The sequence below is a fragment of the Tachyglossus aculeatus genome, chromosome 1 (genome assembly GCF_015852505.1).
Source record: "Tachyglossus aculeatus isolate mTacAcu1 chromosome 1, mTacAcu1.pri, whole genome shotgun sequence".
Taxonomy (NCBI): Eukaryota; Metazoa; Chordata; class Mammalia; order Monotremata; family Tachyglossidae; genus Tachyglossus; species Tachyglossus aculeatus.
In genome coordinates this window covers 100980316-100997320 of record NC_052066.1, presented here as the reverse complement: position 1 = coordinate 100997320, position 17005 = coordinate 100980316, and the positions used below count along the sequence as shown (strand labels likewise).

The following is a 17005-nucleotide window of genomic DNA, read 5'->3' as shown; positions in this document are numbered from 1 at the left end:
TAAGCGCTCAATAAAAACGATTGAATGAATGAATGAATAAATAAATAAATGAATGAATGAATGAATGAATGATATGACCTGAAGCTAAGAACTCTCTGGGACTCTCAATTCCAGGGAGAAATTTCCCTCTAGCCTTGTATCGGTCAGTCGCCTCCTTTGAAGCAAGGGTTCAACTAGCAAAGGGACACACACACACACACACACACACACACACACACACACACACACATATATATATATATATATATATATATATATATATATATATATATATATGTATATATATATACGCCCTCCCCCCACCGGATCCACTATCCTGGCTAGCTAAAAAGCTCCTAGGCGCACATCCTGAGACGTGCCCAGAAGGAAAGCCGGGATCTGAGGTCCTGGGGACCCTGGAGTCCTGCGGGGAACGGTCTGAATTTTCCCCGAAAAGGTTCGCCAACCGGAAAACCTGCCCGGGTTCACGGTCCGGCCAGCCCAAAGACGATTCCTCGAGGAGAAGCGCAATTGCCTGAGTCGGGACCGGCTGAACAGACCGGCCGGGCATGGGTCCCAGGGCTAACGTGGGCATAGCAGAAATTTGTAGGAACGGCCTGGATGGCTTTTTAATTCATCTTACCTCGATTCCCAGAGTCCCTTTCCCCCATTTAGGGGCTTACACATCAAGGCCCACCTCCCTGCTGGATCCGCGGGACCCTCGTTGGTTCAAGGCTGCTGGGCCTGTGAAAGCCCGCGGGCTGTTAGGGTGGATGGGGGGCCAAGGCCGGAACTCCTGGGTCCCCGCAGGCGGGAATTCGGGAAGAAAGAAAGGACCCTGGGCACAGACCAGGACTAAGAAGCGGGGCAAGCTAGGGGCTGTACCAGGGCTGCCGCAGGAGGAGGATATGGGAGAAGAAAATTGCGTGTGAGTGTGTACATGATTATGTGTATGCATGCTCGGGTGTGGATTCGAGAGTGTTTGGGTGTGAATGTTCTGTTTGGATGTAAATGTGTGTTTGCTTGTGCGTGTTTAAGCGTGTGCATTTGAATGGGGCTCCGTGAGAGAATGTTTTGAATGTGGGTGCATTTGTGGCGGGGCGGACCAGTGTGTTGAGGAGTTTTTGGGTGGGTGGGTGTTCGGAGGTGTGAATTTGAGGCGTTGTGTGCTTGCGTGTGTGCGGGTGAAGAGAGGGAGAAGAGGATGCTGGTTTCTCCCGCCGAGGGGGTCTTTGTGGGTGCCTCTCCGCGGCTGAACTTTTCTGGGTCGGTCCTACGCCCGGTTAAGGCACCCGACTGCCCTGTGGTTCAGTCTTGGGAATCACCAGAAGAGAGAGCCCGAAAAATCCCCGAGACAAATGCCTGGAAAAACCTTTCTTCCCAGACCGCTGTTCCCTAGCCAACTAAAACCGAGGCCGACCCAGGGGCAGGGGGATCTCTCTTTCCCATTTCCTCTTTTCCCTCCCGCAAGTAGGAATGCAGAATTTGGCTTTTCCGAGCTTTTTTTTTTAAAAAAAAATGCCCAATAAAAAGTTACTATACCTCTCAGACCCGCAACCAAAGCTTAGCTGTAAGGAAATCACCTGGAGTCTGATTTATGAAAGGATTGTGTGTGTATGTGTACACGCTCATGAAGGTTCTTGCATATCCTTGTATGTGCCCGGGTGTATATGAGTGTGTTTGCCGGTGTGCGTAAAAGCGTGCAAGTACGTGGGAGTGCAAGTAGTGCGAGAGAGCATGTAAGCATTTATGTGCATATACATTTACCCAATCTGCTTTTTGGTTTACTTTTTTTTTTCAGGAAAACATCATCCATGGGGACTGATTAGTCCCACCTCTTTCGAACTTTGGACTCTTCAAGGAAATCTCACCAAGAATAGAAACCAGATCTGGAGTTACTATTTGCAAAACACCCTGCCCTGGCTCCGAATGAAAAGCTTCCAGGAATTCCTGGTCTTTTCATTCTGCATCCACCTCCCTTCGTAGCCTGGAGGCAGAGAGGAAAGGAAAGGGCATCGTTTGCCTCTTTGAAACCCTGCATGTAGCAGCAAATAGAACTTGGTTTCTCCATGAAAATACACAGAGACGCCCCTCTTTCGAGGGTCCCTCGCTCTCGGTGCCCCCCGAAGTAAACCTTGATCCTCGCGTGGGCAGCGAAGGGTGCATCAGCAGCGCTGCAACCAGGTCTGAGTTAACAGGGCTCTTGGGCTTGTCTTACCCCTGACCGCAGAGCCAAGACGTCGGCTGGCCACATCCCAGCCTCAGGCAAGCCCTGGCCCTGACTGTCCCCGACTCCCGGCCAACAGGAAAGGAGAATGTCGCTCGATTTCTACCAGAACCTTAGTGACTGAGGCTCTATTTCGGTTGTCCGCAGAAGCCGGTCATTTCCCCAATTGTGGGGACGGAGGATTAAATATGTAACCCACCAGACACCAAACCATTTCTTAAGGGAAAAATAAATCAGCCCACCAACCTGCACCTTAATATGCATCGATAAGTAATTGAATGAGTAAATATTTCTCGGCATCTGGGTGCTAACTCCTTTCCCCCACTCCCAATCTCCGCCCCCACCCACCCACCCCCTTCCACTCCCCTGCCAGGTAGATCTGTTTTAGAAAATCCTCGCTAGGTGGTTCCCAACTTCCATTTGACATTTGTTAATAATTACATCTACCACCGTTATGCAAATGCTAAAATATTAAGCAATATTAATGCAGATGTTAGATATCGTTACATTAGCAATCAGAACCCGCACAATTGCAAGCTCTCTGTCAAAGGCAATAGAATCGCTTTCCTTTCTGAGAGTTATGAATTGCCGTGGACAACTCGAAAACATTTCATCTCGATGGCTGAAATGTGAAATTAGAGCTGTACTCTAATATATGTGTGTGCACTCGCCCGAGCATATGCATGCGTGTTTGTATGTGTTTGTGGGAGGGGAGTATGTGGGGTTATAAATGGGTGAAAGTGCATGTGTGTTATTTGTGTTTACATATCTATGCATGTGTGACTGCGTGTATGGGTGTGAGTCTGTGGGAGGGTGTGTACCTTGGATTTCAGACGAATACAATTTTCACCACTGCAACATTTCTATGAAGTTTTTTTTTTTTAAAAAAAAATCACAACCACGCTGATTCTGTTGTGGCACTGCCTTTTCCGCCCCATGAGTTTCCGGGATTCCTAAGGATGAGGTTCACTTTGGTGCTATGTCTAGGTTTATTTGTAACCATGCCACTTCGGAGCTGCGAAAGGGCCTGGGGTCGGGAGGGGTGAGGACGTTTGGATTCTTTCTAAAAGGAGGAGATTGAGCCATTGCAATCTTATCTTTCTCTCGCTCGCTCGTTCTTTCTCGCTCTCTCTTCCTTGTCCTGTCCTCCACACCCTGAACTTGGTTAAACTTCGGGAAGCGGAAACTGGGAATATTTTGTTCCCCGAGAACTCATTACAGTGGAATCTCGATATAGGGTATCAATTTCCTGCTCTAACTAGAGCATCTAATGTATCAAATCCACATATACTAACAGCCTTAGCCTCGGTTATGTCAGCCAAAGGTCAGCTGGCTATGCCCAGCAGGGCAGTTGATTTGCTTAATATTCTAAAGGCTCTTTCCCTTTTTACGCCCCGCTCAAAAAAAAAAATCAGAGAGGCTCTCCTGTGATTTCCGTTCAAGTAAGAGGACACGCGAGGAAGAAATCCCGAAAACACGGAGGGTTTGTGGTTTTGTTGTTTGTAAACCTTTACAGATGGTATGTTGTCATGCATCTCCCGAGGAGTGACACCTAGCTATTCTGGAGCCGGGGAAGACAGGGGTGGGAGAGAGGACTGAGGAGCAGGGAGGTTTAATGAGAATTGTCAGCGCTGCTCGCAGGGATTCAGGTAGCGGTTGCGACTCCTCGAGTCGGCCAGGGAAGCAGAGAAGTTTCAGGCCATTCGGCTGCAAATCACAAACGCAGTGTTTCTGCGCGGCCTGTCCGAGAGAGCAAATTACGGATATTGAGGGGGACGGGGACGATGGGAGGGGGTGAAGGAGAGCTGGGCGGAGGGAGGTGTGGGGCGGGCGGGGAGAGGAGGAGGAGAAAACCTTCATTCAGTCTCTCCAAAACAAAACCTCAGTTAAAAAAAAAAGAAGAAACAGGGGGCGGGGGGCGGGGGGGGGGCGTCGGCGACCTTGCTTGCCAACCTCGCAGGGAGGGGCAGCGGCTCCCTAGTCCTGTCCTGTTACCTGACGATCCATGAAGTCGCCTCCCCGATTAGGTTTAGACCCTTCATTCTTTGCTGCCGGACGCTAAAACCTGGGCTGCGCAAGTCTGCCCCAAACACAGAAAAATAAAGTCTCTGCACATACACAGACATAGACACACACACCCACACACTCACACAAGCATTTACACACAAACCTAGAAGCGCCTTACGTACAAACAGGCAAAATCAGTTGTCGGAGAAACGTAAGGATTTGCACTTTCGCCCGTACCTCCATACAGAGAAAACCCCACACCAACCCAGGCTCACCCACACATGCCCACCTCGCGCGGACCTCTCCTCCCGCCCCTGCTCTTCCTCGCCCACTCCAGGGTAGGGATGGCACAGACGGGCGGTGGGGGGCACTCACCGGACTGGTGCTAAGAGTTCAGACAAGCCTGTGGACTGCGGCCCCTTAGGGGCGGGCAAGAGGCGGGCGGCTGGAAGGGGGTTGGGGGAAGGGGCGCGGGGAAGGGAAGGGGGGTCCTCTTTGGAGTGGGGACAAGAAGACCCAGCGCTCGCTTTCCCCCGCCTCCTCAGCCCGCCGAGCCAAGGCTGAAGACGCAGCTGGGGATGTCGCCGGGGAGGTCGTGGGGGAAAGACACCTTCTCGCCCATCTCGCGGGGAAACTAAGTCCATCCCACTCGACCCGAGGTGGAAAATCATCCGGAAGCAGATCCTTTCGCCCAAGGAAAGCAGCGGCTAAAGCCCCCCACCTCCCGGATCCCAGGGTCACAGATTGATTCTTCCTGCCCTTTGGGAAGCTTAGAGAGGTGGGTGGGATCTCCAGTCCACGGCCCTCGGTGATGCCCATTTTCTGCCCCCAGCTCCCCTGGCCTCCCACCCCACTAGGGGGAAAGCAGAAATAAAGCCCTCTGGCCTCTCCGTTGTCCACTCCGTGGTCCTGTCGTAGCCCTCCCCCATCTTTCCCCCCTACCCCCCCCCCAACGTGGTTCTCTCCACTCCTGAGCAGCACATTGTCAGAGGTGGGGGGATGGAGGAGGCCGTGTGGTGTCCGGAGGGGTCCGGGCCGCAGCCGCTCCGCGGGGTGGTGGGAGGGAGCGCAGAAAGGGTTTAGGGTTAGGCCTTGGGAAGAAGGGAGGGGGTAGCAGGGGGACTGGGGGGAGAGATGCTCCTGATTTGGCGTTGATAGGACCGGAGGCAGTTGCCGAGAGGGGTGGTTATCCCGCCCTCTTCCCCACGGCCACGGCAAAAGGCGCCAACACGCCCCAGAGAAAGAAGGCACGGATTCGTAGAGGTGTCTGACTTTTATTTTGTTTTCTGCAAAAGAAAATGAAAACGCACACTCACACTCACGCACACACACACTCACACGCACACACACGTACATGCACACTACTCTCATATGCGCACATTGACCGTAAATAAGAGGGATTCGCAGGTTCGGCTTGCCCCCATATTCCATCCCGCAATTCACAGCGGCTTCTCCAAGACCGAAAAGTCAAGATCTTGGATTCAGCCTGACGTGCCCCTTCCTCGACCCTCGATCCCGCAGAGATGCTTTGCCACACGACCCCACGAAAAGCACCTTCCCGCGTGACCAGAGAATTCCCCTAGCAGGTCGGGGGTGGGGCAGGGAGGGGACTGAGCAGGTTGCTTCGGGAAAAATCTCCCGTCATTCGATTCATCCAGCTCCAGGACCATAGGATAAACCCAGACCCACCGGCAGACCCGAGACCCTGGGAAACCAGACCCTTCCTCACCCACCTCCTTTCCTGGAGGAGACACCCCTCGCCGCCCAGCCCCGGGTTGACTTGGGAGGCCGGGAAGGTGGGAAGAAAGGGAACGGGGAGAAGGGGCGGATGCGCTCCGAGCCGGTCCTTGACAGTGTCTCACTACGAGTTGAATTATGATGGTTATCAGCGTTGTATTAATAATGCACAGTAACTATTACTATCCGAAACGGGCCTCCCTGGAGAGGGGAAGACAGTCACCCCCCTCGTGCCCGAGTCCGGGCGAACCCACGGGTTTGGAAACCCGTTCCCCACCCCCTCCCACCCCTCCACCCCAACCTGTCTCCGGACCCCTAGACTAGCAGGCCCAGGCGATGGAGACGTTGTTGACAATGTCTGCGGAGAGGCCGGCTGTCTCTGCAGAGAGCCACGCGGACAAGGAGACAGAGAGGCAGAGAGAGATAGAGAAAACCCGCTCTCAGGCTGCCGGCTATTCCCCACTGCTATTGTGGCCTGACTTTTAACCAGCGCGGGCTGAAAACAAACACGTGCACATCCCCTCCCCCTTCCTTCCAAACTGTTTTGGGAGCCGAGCCAGCATCTGGGCGGGTCCGGTTACCTTCAGCCGGAGGGCCGAGGAGGGGGGAGACGGGGGAGGAGGGGAAAAGGGAGGGGGCGAGTCATACATATGCAACAGCACGTGGAGCCGGAGGGCCCGAGTTCGGGCCCGGGAAGTGCGCATGCGCCCTACCCCCACCCCCCTTGGCCTACCAGAGCCCAGATTGGGGGTCCTAAAGACGTAGGAGCTTATTAGGGGGAGGGGGCAGAGGATGAGGGGCAGTGGTACCCTGGGAAGCTCAGGGCACCTTGCGAATCTAGACACTTTTCTCCTTTCCCCCAATACCTCTCCCCCACCACAATATCGAAACCCCCCCCCCCCCAACGCAGCGCCAAACAAGTCAAACAAAACGTGGTCTCTGATTTCCAGCCTGAGCCTTCCCCCTTCCCCCTGGCAGCGGGTCTGGCCAGAGGCGAGGGGGACTTAGCCGGGGCCTGCGCAGTCCGGGCGGAGCGGGGCAGGGGGGAAAAGAAGGTGGGGGTGGGGGGGGTGGGAGGGGTTACTATTGTGACCATTGTTATTGTTGTTATTATTGTTGTTGTTTTCCCCAGGCCCCCTCCGCCTTCTATAGTCTAATGGGAATTGTCCCTCGAGAAACAGATGCTAAAACTGGGTTGGGCCGGGTCTGACGCGCTGGGGCGACGGGATGGGGCTGGCGTCTGATCCCGGAGTGAGACACACACGCTCAACAGATGATCAGACACGAACCTGAGGGCTGGGAGAGGCAGGAGGGGGTTGGAGGGTGTGAGGATTCAGCACAACAGATCTCTCTCTCTCTCTCTCTCTCTCTCTCTCTCTCTCTCTCTCTCTCACACACACACACACACACACACACACACACACACACAGTCTAAGGAGTCTACCGGGGGAGTGGGTATGCGTCTGCGTAAAAACATCTGTGTACAAATAAGTGTTATCTAGATAAATAGACCAAATATGCAGCTATATATGGAGCTGTGTACCACACTTATGCACATAAATAGACACACATAGGAATATACGGGCTTAATTCACTGGCTCCTCCATAACCAGGCAGCATGTTTCCACATAATATCTCTAAAAGGTAGTTAATTTGATTTATTATTCTTGAAAAATCCCATCTCCAGTACAGGCGTCATCTGGAAACTTCATGCCATTTTATACTATCATTCTAAAGCCGAAATAAATGTTACCAATTGATGACAGATTCCAGCTGCACGGTAAAAATAGCCCCCTGGTTTCGCATGATCGTGTTTCTTGTTACCCAATAAGACAGACTGAATCAAGCCAGCCTTTACATAGTTCAGTTTAGTGACTTCATGCTGTATATATTACACCGTCAAATCTGCAATAGACTTTCAGGAAAACGCTCCACTATGGTATGCTGGAGATCTGTCAAGGAATGAACATATCTTTTTTTCTTATTTCTTGTCCTAAACCCCGTAACAACTATTTAGCGATTGCATTCACTGCATTGCTGACTTACTACCATACAAGTACGTGTAGATATATGTACATACACAAACATATATATGCACTTTACTTCCAACGGATACCTTGAACACACACGAATTCGAGAAAGGATGAAGTCAAGGACCAACTAAAGGAAAACGCACCGACTAGAACGGAGCGTTTTAGAGATCCAATCTGCACCGAATGAGGGAAGTTAAGTGGCTTTCTTTCCCTAGTAGAAGGGATCTCCTGGATGTTTCCTAGGGTGCCATAGGAGGATCAAACCGTGTTTTCAGGAATAGCTACAAGTCATCCCTTCGGGCCAAGGCTAAGCCCGGGCCCTATCATCCTTTCCACACCCAGCTTAGCGCTTGGAGATCCCAACACGGGGTCCTTCCGCGGCAGGCCGGGGGACGTGCGCAGAACGCTGGGATCGGGAAATCCGCCTTTTCAGACCAGTAGCAGCTACTCCTGTCCACTCCTACGGTACCACAGCCTTGCCAGGGGAATTCAGAATTTCCCGGCTCCTCGTGTCCTCTCTGTTTCTTCCGAAACCCACCTAAAACTCACTCCTAACCCTCACCGAAGGAACGCTGGGAAACCGGGGGACCGGGGTTGGGATTCTTCCCTAGTCCTGTAGATACCACCTTCTTAATAGGGGGGCTTTTAACGTGGTCACCCCACTTATTCGAGAACCGTGAGTTCATCGCTCTGTCAGAACACACCAGAGAGGGTGATTTCTCCATTATCTTCTGGGAAAGGGAAGGAGGGGAGCCCTTGCAGAGTTATAGGGATCTCGCAACCAACATTTTAAAAACACAATACCGAAATGCCAGACCCTCCAGTATAGAAGGCCAGTGCCATTTTGGGGTCAGCTAAAGCAAATAAAGCAAATAAAGGAATAAAGTAAAATTAAAATGTAGACGATCCAAACGAAACGGTTACATTTTTAAGAGGGGTGCTTTCCTTAAAGGTTGTGTCAACGTTCATCTTATACAAAAATAAAATCAAAATCAATTCCGACGCCTCGAGCAGTTGCGGGGGAGGGAGGGGAAAGGAGAGGGGAGGTTGAAAGGATCAAACAAAAAAGTTTGGAAAGTAGTTTGTACAAATGAAAATATAAAGGTGCGTATTTCTACAGTTCCCATAAATCAATATAGACGTAGAAAAAAAGCTTCTCCGATTCCTTCGTTTTTCAAAACCATTTGTAAGCGCTCGGGCATTTTATGTAGAAACTATATAACTTTTTAATAACTTGTTAGATATTCGCATAAATGGATGACGCCCAGAGTTAAAGCGCATAGCAATTTGAACCGCTGCAGCCTGCTGTCTAAATCAAAATACACAATCTTTAGACGAAACAAGCCATTTACAGCGTCCTCAGCTTCTGCTAAATAGAGTCTAACAATATATTTCGCTGTTAACATTCATGTATTTCAAAACCTAATAACCCATGAAGAAAAATATGAAAAATACATCTCAAGAAGCAGACATTAAAGGTACGACCGAAATAATAGACTACAGTTAAGTTCGAAAGGCCATTTTAGACAACCTATATTATTAATGTTGACTTCTGCAACGTGTTGGTTTTCTGCGTCATCTCAAGATGTTAATTTTTCCTGGAAAAGTTTTCGGGATAGGGTAGGTCATTTTAGACATCCAGAAAGAGAACAGAGTATCCTTTTTCCTCCGCAAGACATCACTCAAACGGTTAATTCGGTTGTTTACTTCTACTGGTCCACGAGAATATTGGAACCGTCGAAGAGATTAGAATGGAATATTTTTCATTTTATTTCAAAGAACATCCCGGAATTAAACGACAGCGAGTGTGAGAGAGAGGTAGATATTTTGCGATCACTGCCCTTCAAAAAAAAATCCAAAACATATCAGCTACAGACAGCACTAAAAGATATGGGTGTTCCACCATAATGAAACGCCTCTTCTTTAGAAATCTTGAAAAGAAAAATACCAGACCCAGATAGATTTTTTTTTAAAAAGTCCTTATCTTAAGTGCTAACCACTAGGGATCACATATTGAAGTTGAAGGAAACTTCCAGTATTTATCTTTTGTATGTTATCTCTAATAGCTTTTAACCTTTTCGATGAAAAAAAGAGAAAGTGTTATCTTTTCTTGTTTTCCCCCATCTCGTCTCTTATTTATATCACGTAATTACTGGGCAACGAGACTGGCGTTTTAGATATCAAAACGGCCATCCGTTTCAGACCCCTAAAGCCTGGCTTTCTAAGGGCAGCTTCTGGTAACATGGATTTCTTCCCCTCGCAGTTATTTCTGGTTCATTTCCAGGGGCTTGGAAACGTCTTTAAATCACGCCCAACCCTGCAAGGTGGCGCTCTTTTCTTTTAAAGCAGATATTAGTCTAATAACAAGAATAACATTTTTGAGAAAGTAAAGTGAAACTACACTCTTCCCCCAGTTTCTAGAGAGCTGCTGCCTTCACGCATTACGAGCTGCGGCTGCTGCTTCTCTAAGCAAGTGAGACATGTGTTTATTTAATGTGACATCTATGAATATGAAATATGAAGGGGTTCAGGTAGATTCGGGGTTTAAGAAAATCTCTCGATCTCCCGCTCGAAAGTGTTTACAAGCAACGTGCGCGACTTGAAGGGAACACACGCGCTTTTTGTGGGTTTTTTCCCTCCCCCCCCCCCCACCCCTCCACCTCCACCCTCTTCCCCATAGCAGACGTTGCCATACACATAATATTTCTTTAAAGGAGCTGTTCAGGTGTCATCTTGGTCTACTGGAAGGTCAGTTTCTGCATTTCACTCTATGACATATCACACGCAATCGCAGCTTTAGCCAAGCTCATGATTTGTGTTGTCTGTTGATATGTTGTCTGCTTAATGGGGCGATCATGCGGGCTACAGCGAGGAACAAAGCCCAACAGTTCCAACAAGCGTAGCTAAGTTAGTGGAAGCAGTATAGCTTGCAAATCTATCAAACTAAACTGCAAGAAAGACAATCTGATTTAGAGAAAAGGCGTTCTGCTACAGTCATTAAGCACAAGTAATTTAGATTTTTTATATTGTCTCCTCATTTACAAATTTACTGTATCGACGCCAGCCAATGGAACGAATTTCTTAAGTAAATGAGAAATAAATAAAAGAGATAGAAAGATAATCAAATTACATAAAATAATTCTTCTCCCCTAGATTTATTTTTTTGGAGAAAGCTAATAACACAAGCAAAATTATAGCAATAATAACATATCATACGAAGTAATTAATTTAAATTAACTTCACGTTTTGAGGCATATAAGTAAAACGTCTTTGTGGAGGGCCCGTGTTTTCCTTCCGAACCCCAGTCTCCACCAACGGGCCCTTGGCCCTGGGCAAGCCACGAGGCTCCATCACGAGAATTAGTTATGGCCATAAATGTTTTCATTTAAAATAGCAACTTAAAATATGATATTGTAAATCTCTTAATAGGTTTTGCCCGAATTAATTTAATTTGGGGACACTGAGACGACGCTAGCCCGCGAGTTCATTTGCAGTGGTAGAGGACGGAGAGCTTTGCTTTTACAATTCACCCGCATTAATATTTATGGAGAACATGCAGTCTATTTCTGTTATTTTTATGGTTGTTATTCTATGTCTGCAAAGGTCATTTAAATTATACTGCGGCCGAAAATTTGTTTCATAAATTTTGATATAAATACTAATTACACACTATACTAGTGCCAGCGGGGAATCTTTCATTTATCACATTTATATCACCGTCGCTGCTTTAGTGATGACAGAATGGAAAGCAGTAAAAAAAAAAAAAAAAAAAAAAAAAAGAACCGGTTACAGTTTTATTGTAATATACTAAAATGCTAGCTGAAGTTGCAGCAGGTTGATTGAGAGAATAAGAAATTCCTACCACAATTAATGGGATTTTAAGAATCTTTAATAAGGTACGAAATGTTACCAAACAGTTCTGTAAACTAAATTTTACATACGAACCCTTCTATCCATAAATATTGAATATCTGTAACATGTATAACCGGCCCTTTACATGCGGATAAATATGGAAATTAGGAATTATATACATTATGTCGTTGTATTTGCCAAAAGCGACGGACAGATATAGTTTATATCTTTTTTTTTTAATATCACTTTACATAAACAAATGTAACAGTTTGACACGCAGATCCAGGCTTGTACTATACGAATTCTTGACAGGACGTGTAACAACATTTTACTGCACTATTCAGACTGGACGGTGGGACGAAATGTTTGCACTTTATACAAAAAAAGCACATTAATACCAATAATATTCTGTTAGGTTGACGTTTAGTCTGTCATCATACAAAGGAATTCACATTTTGGTACACATTTACTAGAACATTCTCGCCATTCAGTACAAATAGTTGAATTTCTGCCTCCTCCCTCCACCCTCCGCCCCCCTCCCCCCACATAAATGCCAAGACCACGATTCCACAGAACCCCCTCCCCTCCCCCCCACTCCCTTCAACTGGCATATAACTATTTACAGGATTCAACAGTACAGGGTTCAACTAGTAATTCCGTATTTACAACCAAAAAAAAAGAAAGAAAGAAAGAAAAAGAAACGGGCCGCCGCCGAGCAGCCGGGTTCAGTCAGAAAACAGAGGCGGCACAGCTTGTCTACCAAGCCTCTGCCAAAAAACAAAAACGTTTGATGCTTCACTGCATTCGGTCCTGGGTCTAAGCGACAGCCTTTGCTAGAAAACCCTCCCTCGAAATTAAGATTACGGCGGTAGGGTTTTGCGAGTGTTCTTTGTCTGTGTGTGGGTATGGGTGTGGATGTGGATGTGGGTGGGTTTCGTGGGTTTTTGTTGGGGTTTTTTTTTTTGGCGATTTCGATTCTCAGCGTTCATGATATTTCTGAGGAGTCTTTAAATGGGGCTTTGTTTCGGCGGGGCTGACGGGGTCTGCTTTCACACATACCATTCGTTAAAATTGGACGAAAGCGCGCTGTGTCCGGACGTGTGATGGACGGCGGAGGAGGCCGGGGACAGGGAGCTGGCGGTCTGCGTGTCCGTGGACGGGGACACGATGGTGGGTGGGGTGGACGACTCGTAGCCCGAACTGGCGGCGGGAGACGGCTGGGAGCCCTGGGTCGAGGATTCGTGGACCTGCGGGGAGAAGCGGCGGGATTGGGTTGAAGGGTTGAGGGCTGAGGGGGACAGAAGGGAAGAGCCTGGACAGCCTCCCACCCCCTCTCTCCCTTAAAGGCCTCCTCCCTCTCCGTTCCCGGGGGCCTCTCGGTTTAGGGCCGCTAAACCCAGCGGGCCCTTGTCCGGGCCTAGCCGCAGCCCCCGGCCTCCTGGTGCAGCTCTTTCGCAGAAAGCTGTGCCATAATAATAACAATAATAAGAAGAAGAAGAAGAAGAATAGTATTTGTTCAGCGCTTACTATGTACCAAGCACTGTTCTAGCCTGGGGGGGACACAAGGTCATCATGAAAGGGCCTCTCTCACCTACCCCCAACCGACACTGCTCCCCCCCCCCAAAAAAAAACCTCCTCCTTCCTCCCACCCCGCCATCCCAGCCCTAGAGACATGCGAGCTTGGCGTGGGATGTAAAAAGAATTCCCGCGGCACCTCGCCTCTCCCTTCTCCGCCTCCTCCCCCATCCCAGCCCGGAGGGGAGAGAATGAGTGTAGTGAGCGCCGGACACGGAAATCGCAAAGGGTCCCCGGGCCCTGGGACGCCCCCCACCCACCACTCGGCCCGAAACCGCGGCGAGCTGGGCCTCAAACCTCCGTCCCTTCACCCCAGCCCGAAGCAGGCATAACCTCCCTCGGTTTAGCCGGACCCCATCGGCCCTGGGCCCCCCTCCCCAAAGACCACCGGGCTCGGGGACGGACGGAGAGGGAGGGAGGGAGGGAGGGCGGCCGGGCCGAGGCTCTTTACCTTCATGTGTTTGCGGAGCGAGCTGGGATGGGTGTAGGACTTGTCGCACATTTTGCAGAGGTAAGGTTTGTCCGAAGTGTGCACATGCATGTGCTTTTTGCGGTCGCTGCTGTTTGCGAAGCGCCGGTCGCAGCCCTCGAACTCACACTTGAAAGGTTTTTCACCTGGGGCGGGGGGGGGGACAGGGACGGGGTTAAGAGCCAGCCAAGGGGAGGCGTTCCGGTCCCCGGGCCGGTCCTGCCCCTCTCTCTCCCGGCCGCCGGGGGCTTCAAGCCCGGGAGAGGCGCTGGCCGGGGGCGCCGGGTTTGTAGTCCGCGGTGCGGGAGCCTTGGTTGGCATCCTGCTCCGGGCGCTGGAAGCGCCCACCCCGAGGGCCCCGAGCTCCGATTCCCGCTTTCAATGGCTGAGTCTTCTGCTTTTCTCTCCCCCGCGCCCCCTCCCCCAGGCCCCGGCGCGCACACACCACACACACACCACACACACACACCACACACACACTCACTCACTCACACCCCCCCTCGCACACGCAGACACACGGAGCTGCCGGCAGATTCGTCCAGGCCCACGCACACGCTGGCACACCCGCACCCTCATCGGCCGGCTGAAGCCCCCGCTGGCGCCCACGCGTCTCCCTGAGGTCCCCGCCGCCTTCCCGCGCCCACCCCGGCCAGGGTGCGGGTCCCTCCTTGCCCTCACCGCCCCCTTTCTGGTTTTCTGCTCTCCAGCGGGCCGGCCCTTCTCCAGGCCTCGGAGGTGGGCAGCCGCCCAGGGGGTGCGCCGATTGCCTGGCATCCCCCCCCCTCCCTCCATCCCTCCCCTCCATCTCGGCAGCAGTCTCCCGGGGCGAATCCTCCCTCCCAGGGCCCGGGCCGGAGGGATCCGGGAAGGCTCCTCTCCTCTTTGCCCGCGGCCTCTTTGGGCCTCGCCGAGGGTGGAATTTCCCGCCGGCGTCCGGGGCGGGTTAGGGTCGAGTCCCCTTCCCTCCTCTCAGCCCGAGAAGAATCCTCCCCGGTGGCCGGCCCACTCCCTCACTGGCACCCCTCATCCATCCGTTCGCCCGTTCGTTCGAGCGCATTTATTGAGCGCTTACTGCGTGCACGTACTAAGCGCTCGGGAGGTACAAGTTGGCAACATAGAGAGACGGTCCCTAGCCAGCCCGAGGCGAAGGAGGCGGCCGGTCCTTCTCCACCCCCCCTCCCCTCTACTAAGCGCTCGGGAGGTACAAGTTGGCAACATAGAGAGACGGTCCCTAGACAACCCGAGGCGAAGGAGGAGGCCGGTCCTTCTCCCCCCACTCTCCCTTCCCCCGGGGCCCTGAGTTCGAGGGGGCCGCTCCCCCCTCCGCCCCTTCTTCCCGACCAGGGTCGCCCCCCGCCCCCCGGGCGTCCCCGTTTACCCGTGTGCGTCCTCTTGTGGATCTTGAGGTTCTCGGAGCGGGCGAAGACCTTCCCGCAGCCGGGGAAGGGGCAGGGGAAGGGCTTCTCTCCGGTGTGGACGCGGATGTGGTTGACCAGTTTGTATTTGGCTTTGAAGGGCTTGCCCTCGCGCGGGCACTCCTCCCAGAAGCAGATGTGGTTGCTCTGCTCGGGCCCGCCGACGTGCTCCACGGTGACGTGGGTGACCAGCTCGTGCATGGTGCTGAACGTCTTGTTGCACGACTTCTTGGGGCCGGCCAGCTGGTCGGGCTCGACCCACTTGCAGATGAGCTCCTGCTTGATGGGCTGCCGCATGTAGCGGAAGAAGGCCCCGGCGGCCGGGTGCGCGGCCATGTTCATGTTCACGTTGACCGGGCCGTAGCCGTGCAGCTGGCCCGAGCCGTAGGGGTCGGAGCGCGGGCTGGCCACCTGGCCGTACTGCTCCGCCCGGCCGTACACGTCCCCGGAGAAGCCCAGCCGCATGGGCCCGTTGACCGGGACCCCGGGCGACGCGTGCCCGGACCCCGGCTCGTGCAGGCCCGGGAACAGCAGGTGGCCGGCGGCGGCGGCGGCGGCCGCGGCGGCGGCGGCGGCGGCGGCGGCGGCGGCGTCGGGCCCGTGGGGCCCGTGCGGCCCGTGCGGCCCGTGGTGGGCGCCCGGGAAGCCCCCCGCCGCCGCCGCCGCCGCCGCCGAGGCGAACAGGCTGTGCTGGGCGCTGGCCGCCGCCGCCGCCGCCGCCGCCGCCTCCCCGAACCCCCGGTTGCGGAACAGAAAGTCGCGCGTCGAGTTGAAGGCGGCGGCGCTGGAGTAGGAGCCGACGTGGCCGGAGTGCGGGTGCGGGTGCGGGTGCGGGTGCGGGTGAGGGGGCGGCGGCGGCGGGGGCGGCGGAGGCGGGTGGCCCAGGGCCGCCGCCGCCGCCGCCGCCGAGTAGGCCGGGGGCGGCGCCGCCTGAGCCGGGAAAGCCGCCGGCTGCCCCGCCGGGCCCAGCTCGTGCCCGCCCGGGTTCAGCTTGAAGGCGCCCATGCCGTCGGCGAACGGGTTGAGGCCCAGCGCCGCCTCCCGCTCCGACGCCGCGTCCCCCGGCCCGTGGTGCCGGGAGGAGCCGAAGGTGCCCACGCCCAGCGACGGGTACTGCGCCCCCGCGTCCAGCAGCATCGTGCCCCGGCCCCGGACGGACCGGACCGGACCCCGACGGGGGGGGGAGGACGAGGAAGCGGGCGCCGGGGCCGGCTGGACCGGGAGGAGGACGAGGAGGGCTGCGACGACCGGGACCCGGAGGACGAGGGCTGCGACGATCGGGACCCGGAGGACGAGGGCTGCGACGATCGGGACCCGGAGGACGAGGGCTGCGACGATCGGGACCCGGAGGACGAGGGCTGAGACGATCGGGACCCGGAGGACGAGGGCTGCGACGATCGGGATCCGGAGGACGAGGGCTGAGACGACCGGGACCCGGAGGACGACGGCTGCGACGACCGGGACCGGCTGGACCGGGAGGACGAGCAGCGGGACTACGACGACCGGGACCGGCTGGACCGGGAGGACGAGGAGCGGGGCTAGGACCGGCTGGACGAGGAGGAGCGCTGGGACGACGAGGACCGGCCGGACCAGCAGGACGTGGAGGAGGGCTAGGACGAGGAGGACCGGCCGGACGCGGACCACCACCGCCACCGACAGCCGGAACGGGACGAGGTCCGTCCGGACGGGCTCAGGGGGCTCCCGGACCGGT

At 53.5% G+C, this 17005-nt stretch overlaps 1 protein-coding gene across 1 annotated transcript; it reads right to left on the bottom strand.

The window, feature by feature from the left end:
• Window positions 1–12428: 12428 nt before the first annotated feature.
• ZIC1 (Zic family member 1) lies at window positions 12429–17005 on the bottom strand. The gene is made up of 3 exons (XM_038743919.1): window positions 15258–17005; window positions 13862–14025; window positions 12429–13082 (listed from the first exon to the last, which is right to left on the bottom strand). Exons 1-3 carry the CDS (start codon window positions 16429–16431, stop codon window positions 12885–12887), a joined length of 1536 nt encoding a protein of 511 aa, XP_038599847.1. The 5' UTR covers window positions 16432–17005; the 3' UTR covers window positions 12429–12884.

Coding starts and splice junctions, on each gene's coding strand:
- ZIC1 (XM_038743919.1), bottom strand. CDS start 16,431: ATGCTGCTGGACGCGGGGGCGCAGTACCCGTCGCTGGGCGTGGGCACC. Junction 14,026..15,257: donor CCACAAGAGGACGCACACGG/GTAAACGGGGAC, acceptor CCCCCGCCCCAG/GTGAAAAACCTTTCAAGTGT. Junction 13,083..13,861: donor CGCTCCGCAAACACATGAAG/GTAAAGAGCCTC, acceptor TTCTCCCCGCAG/GTCCACGAATCCTCGACCCA.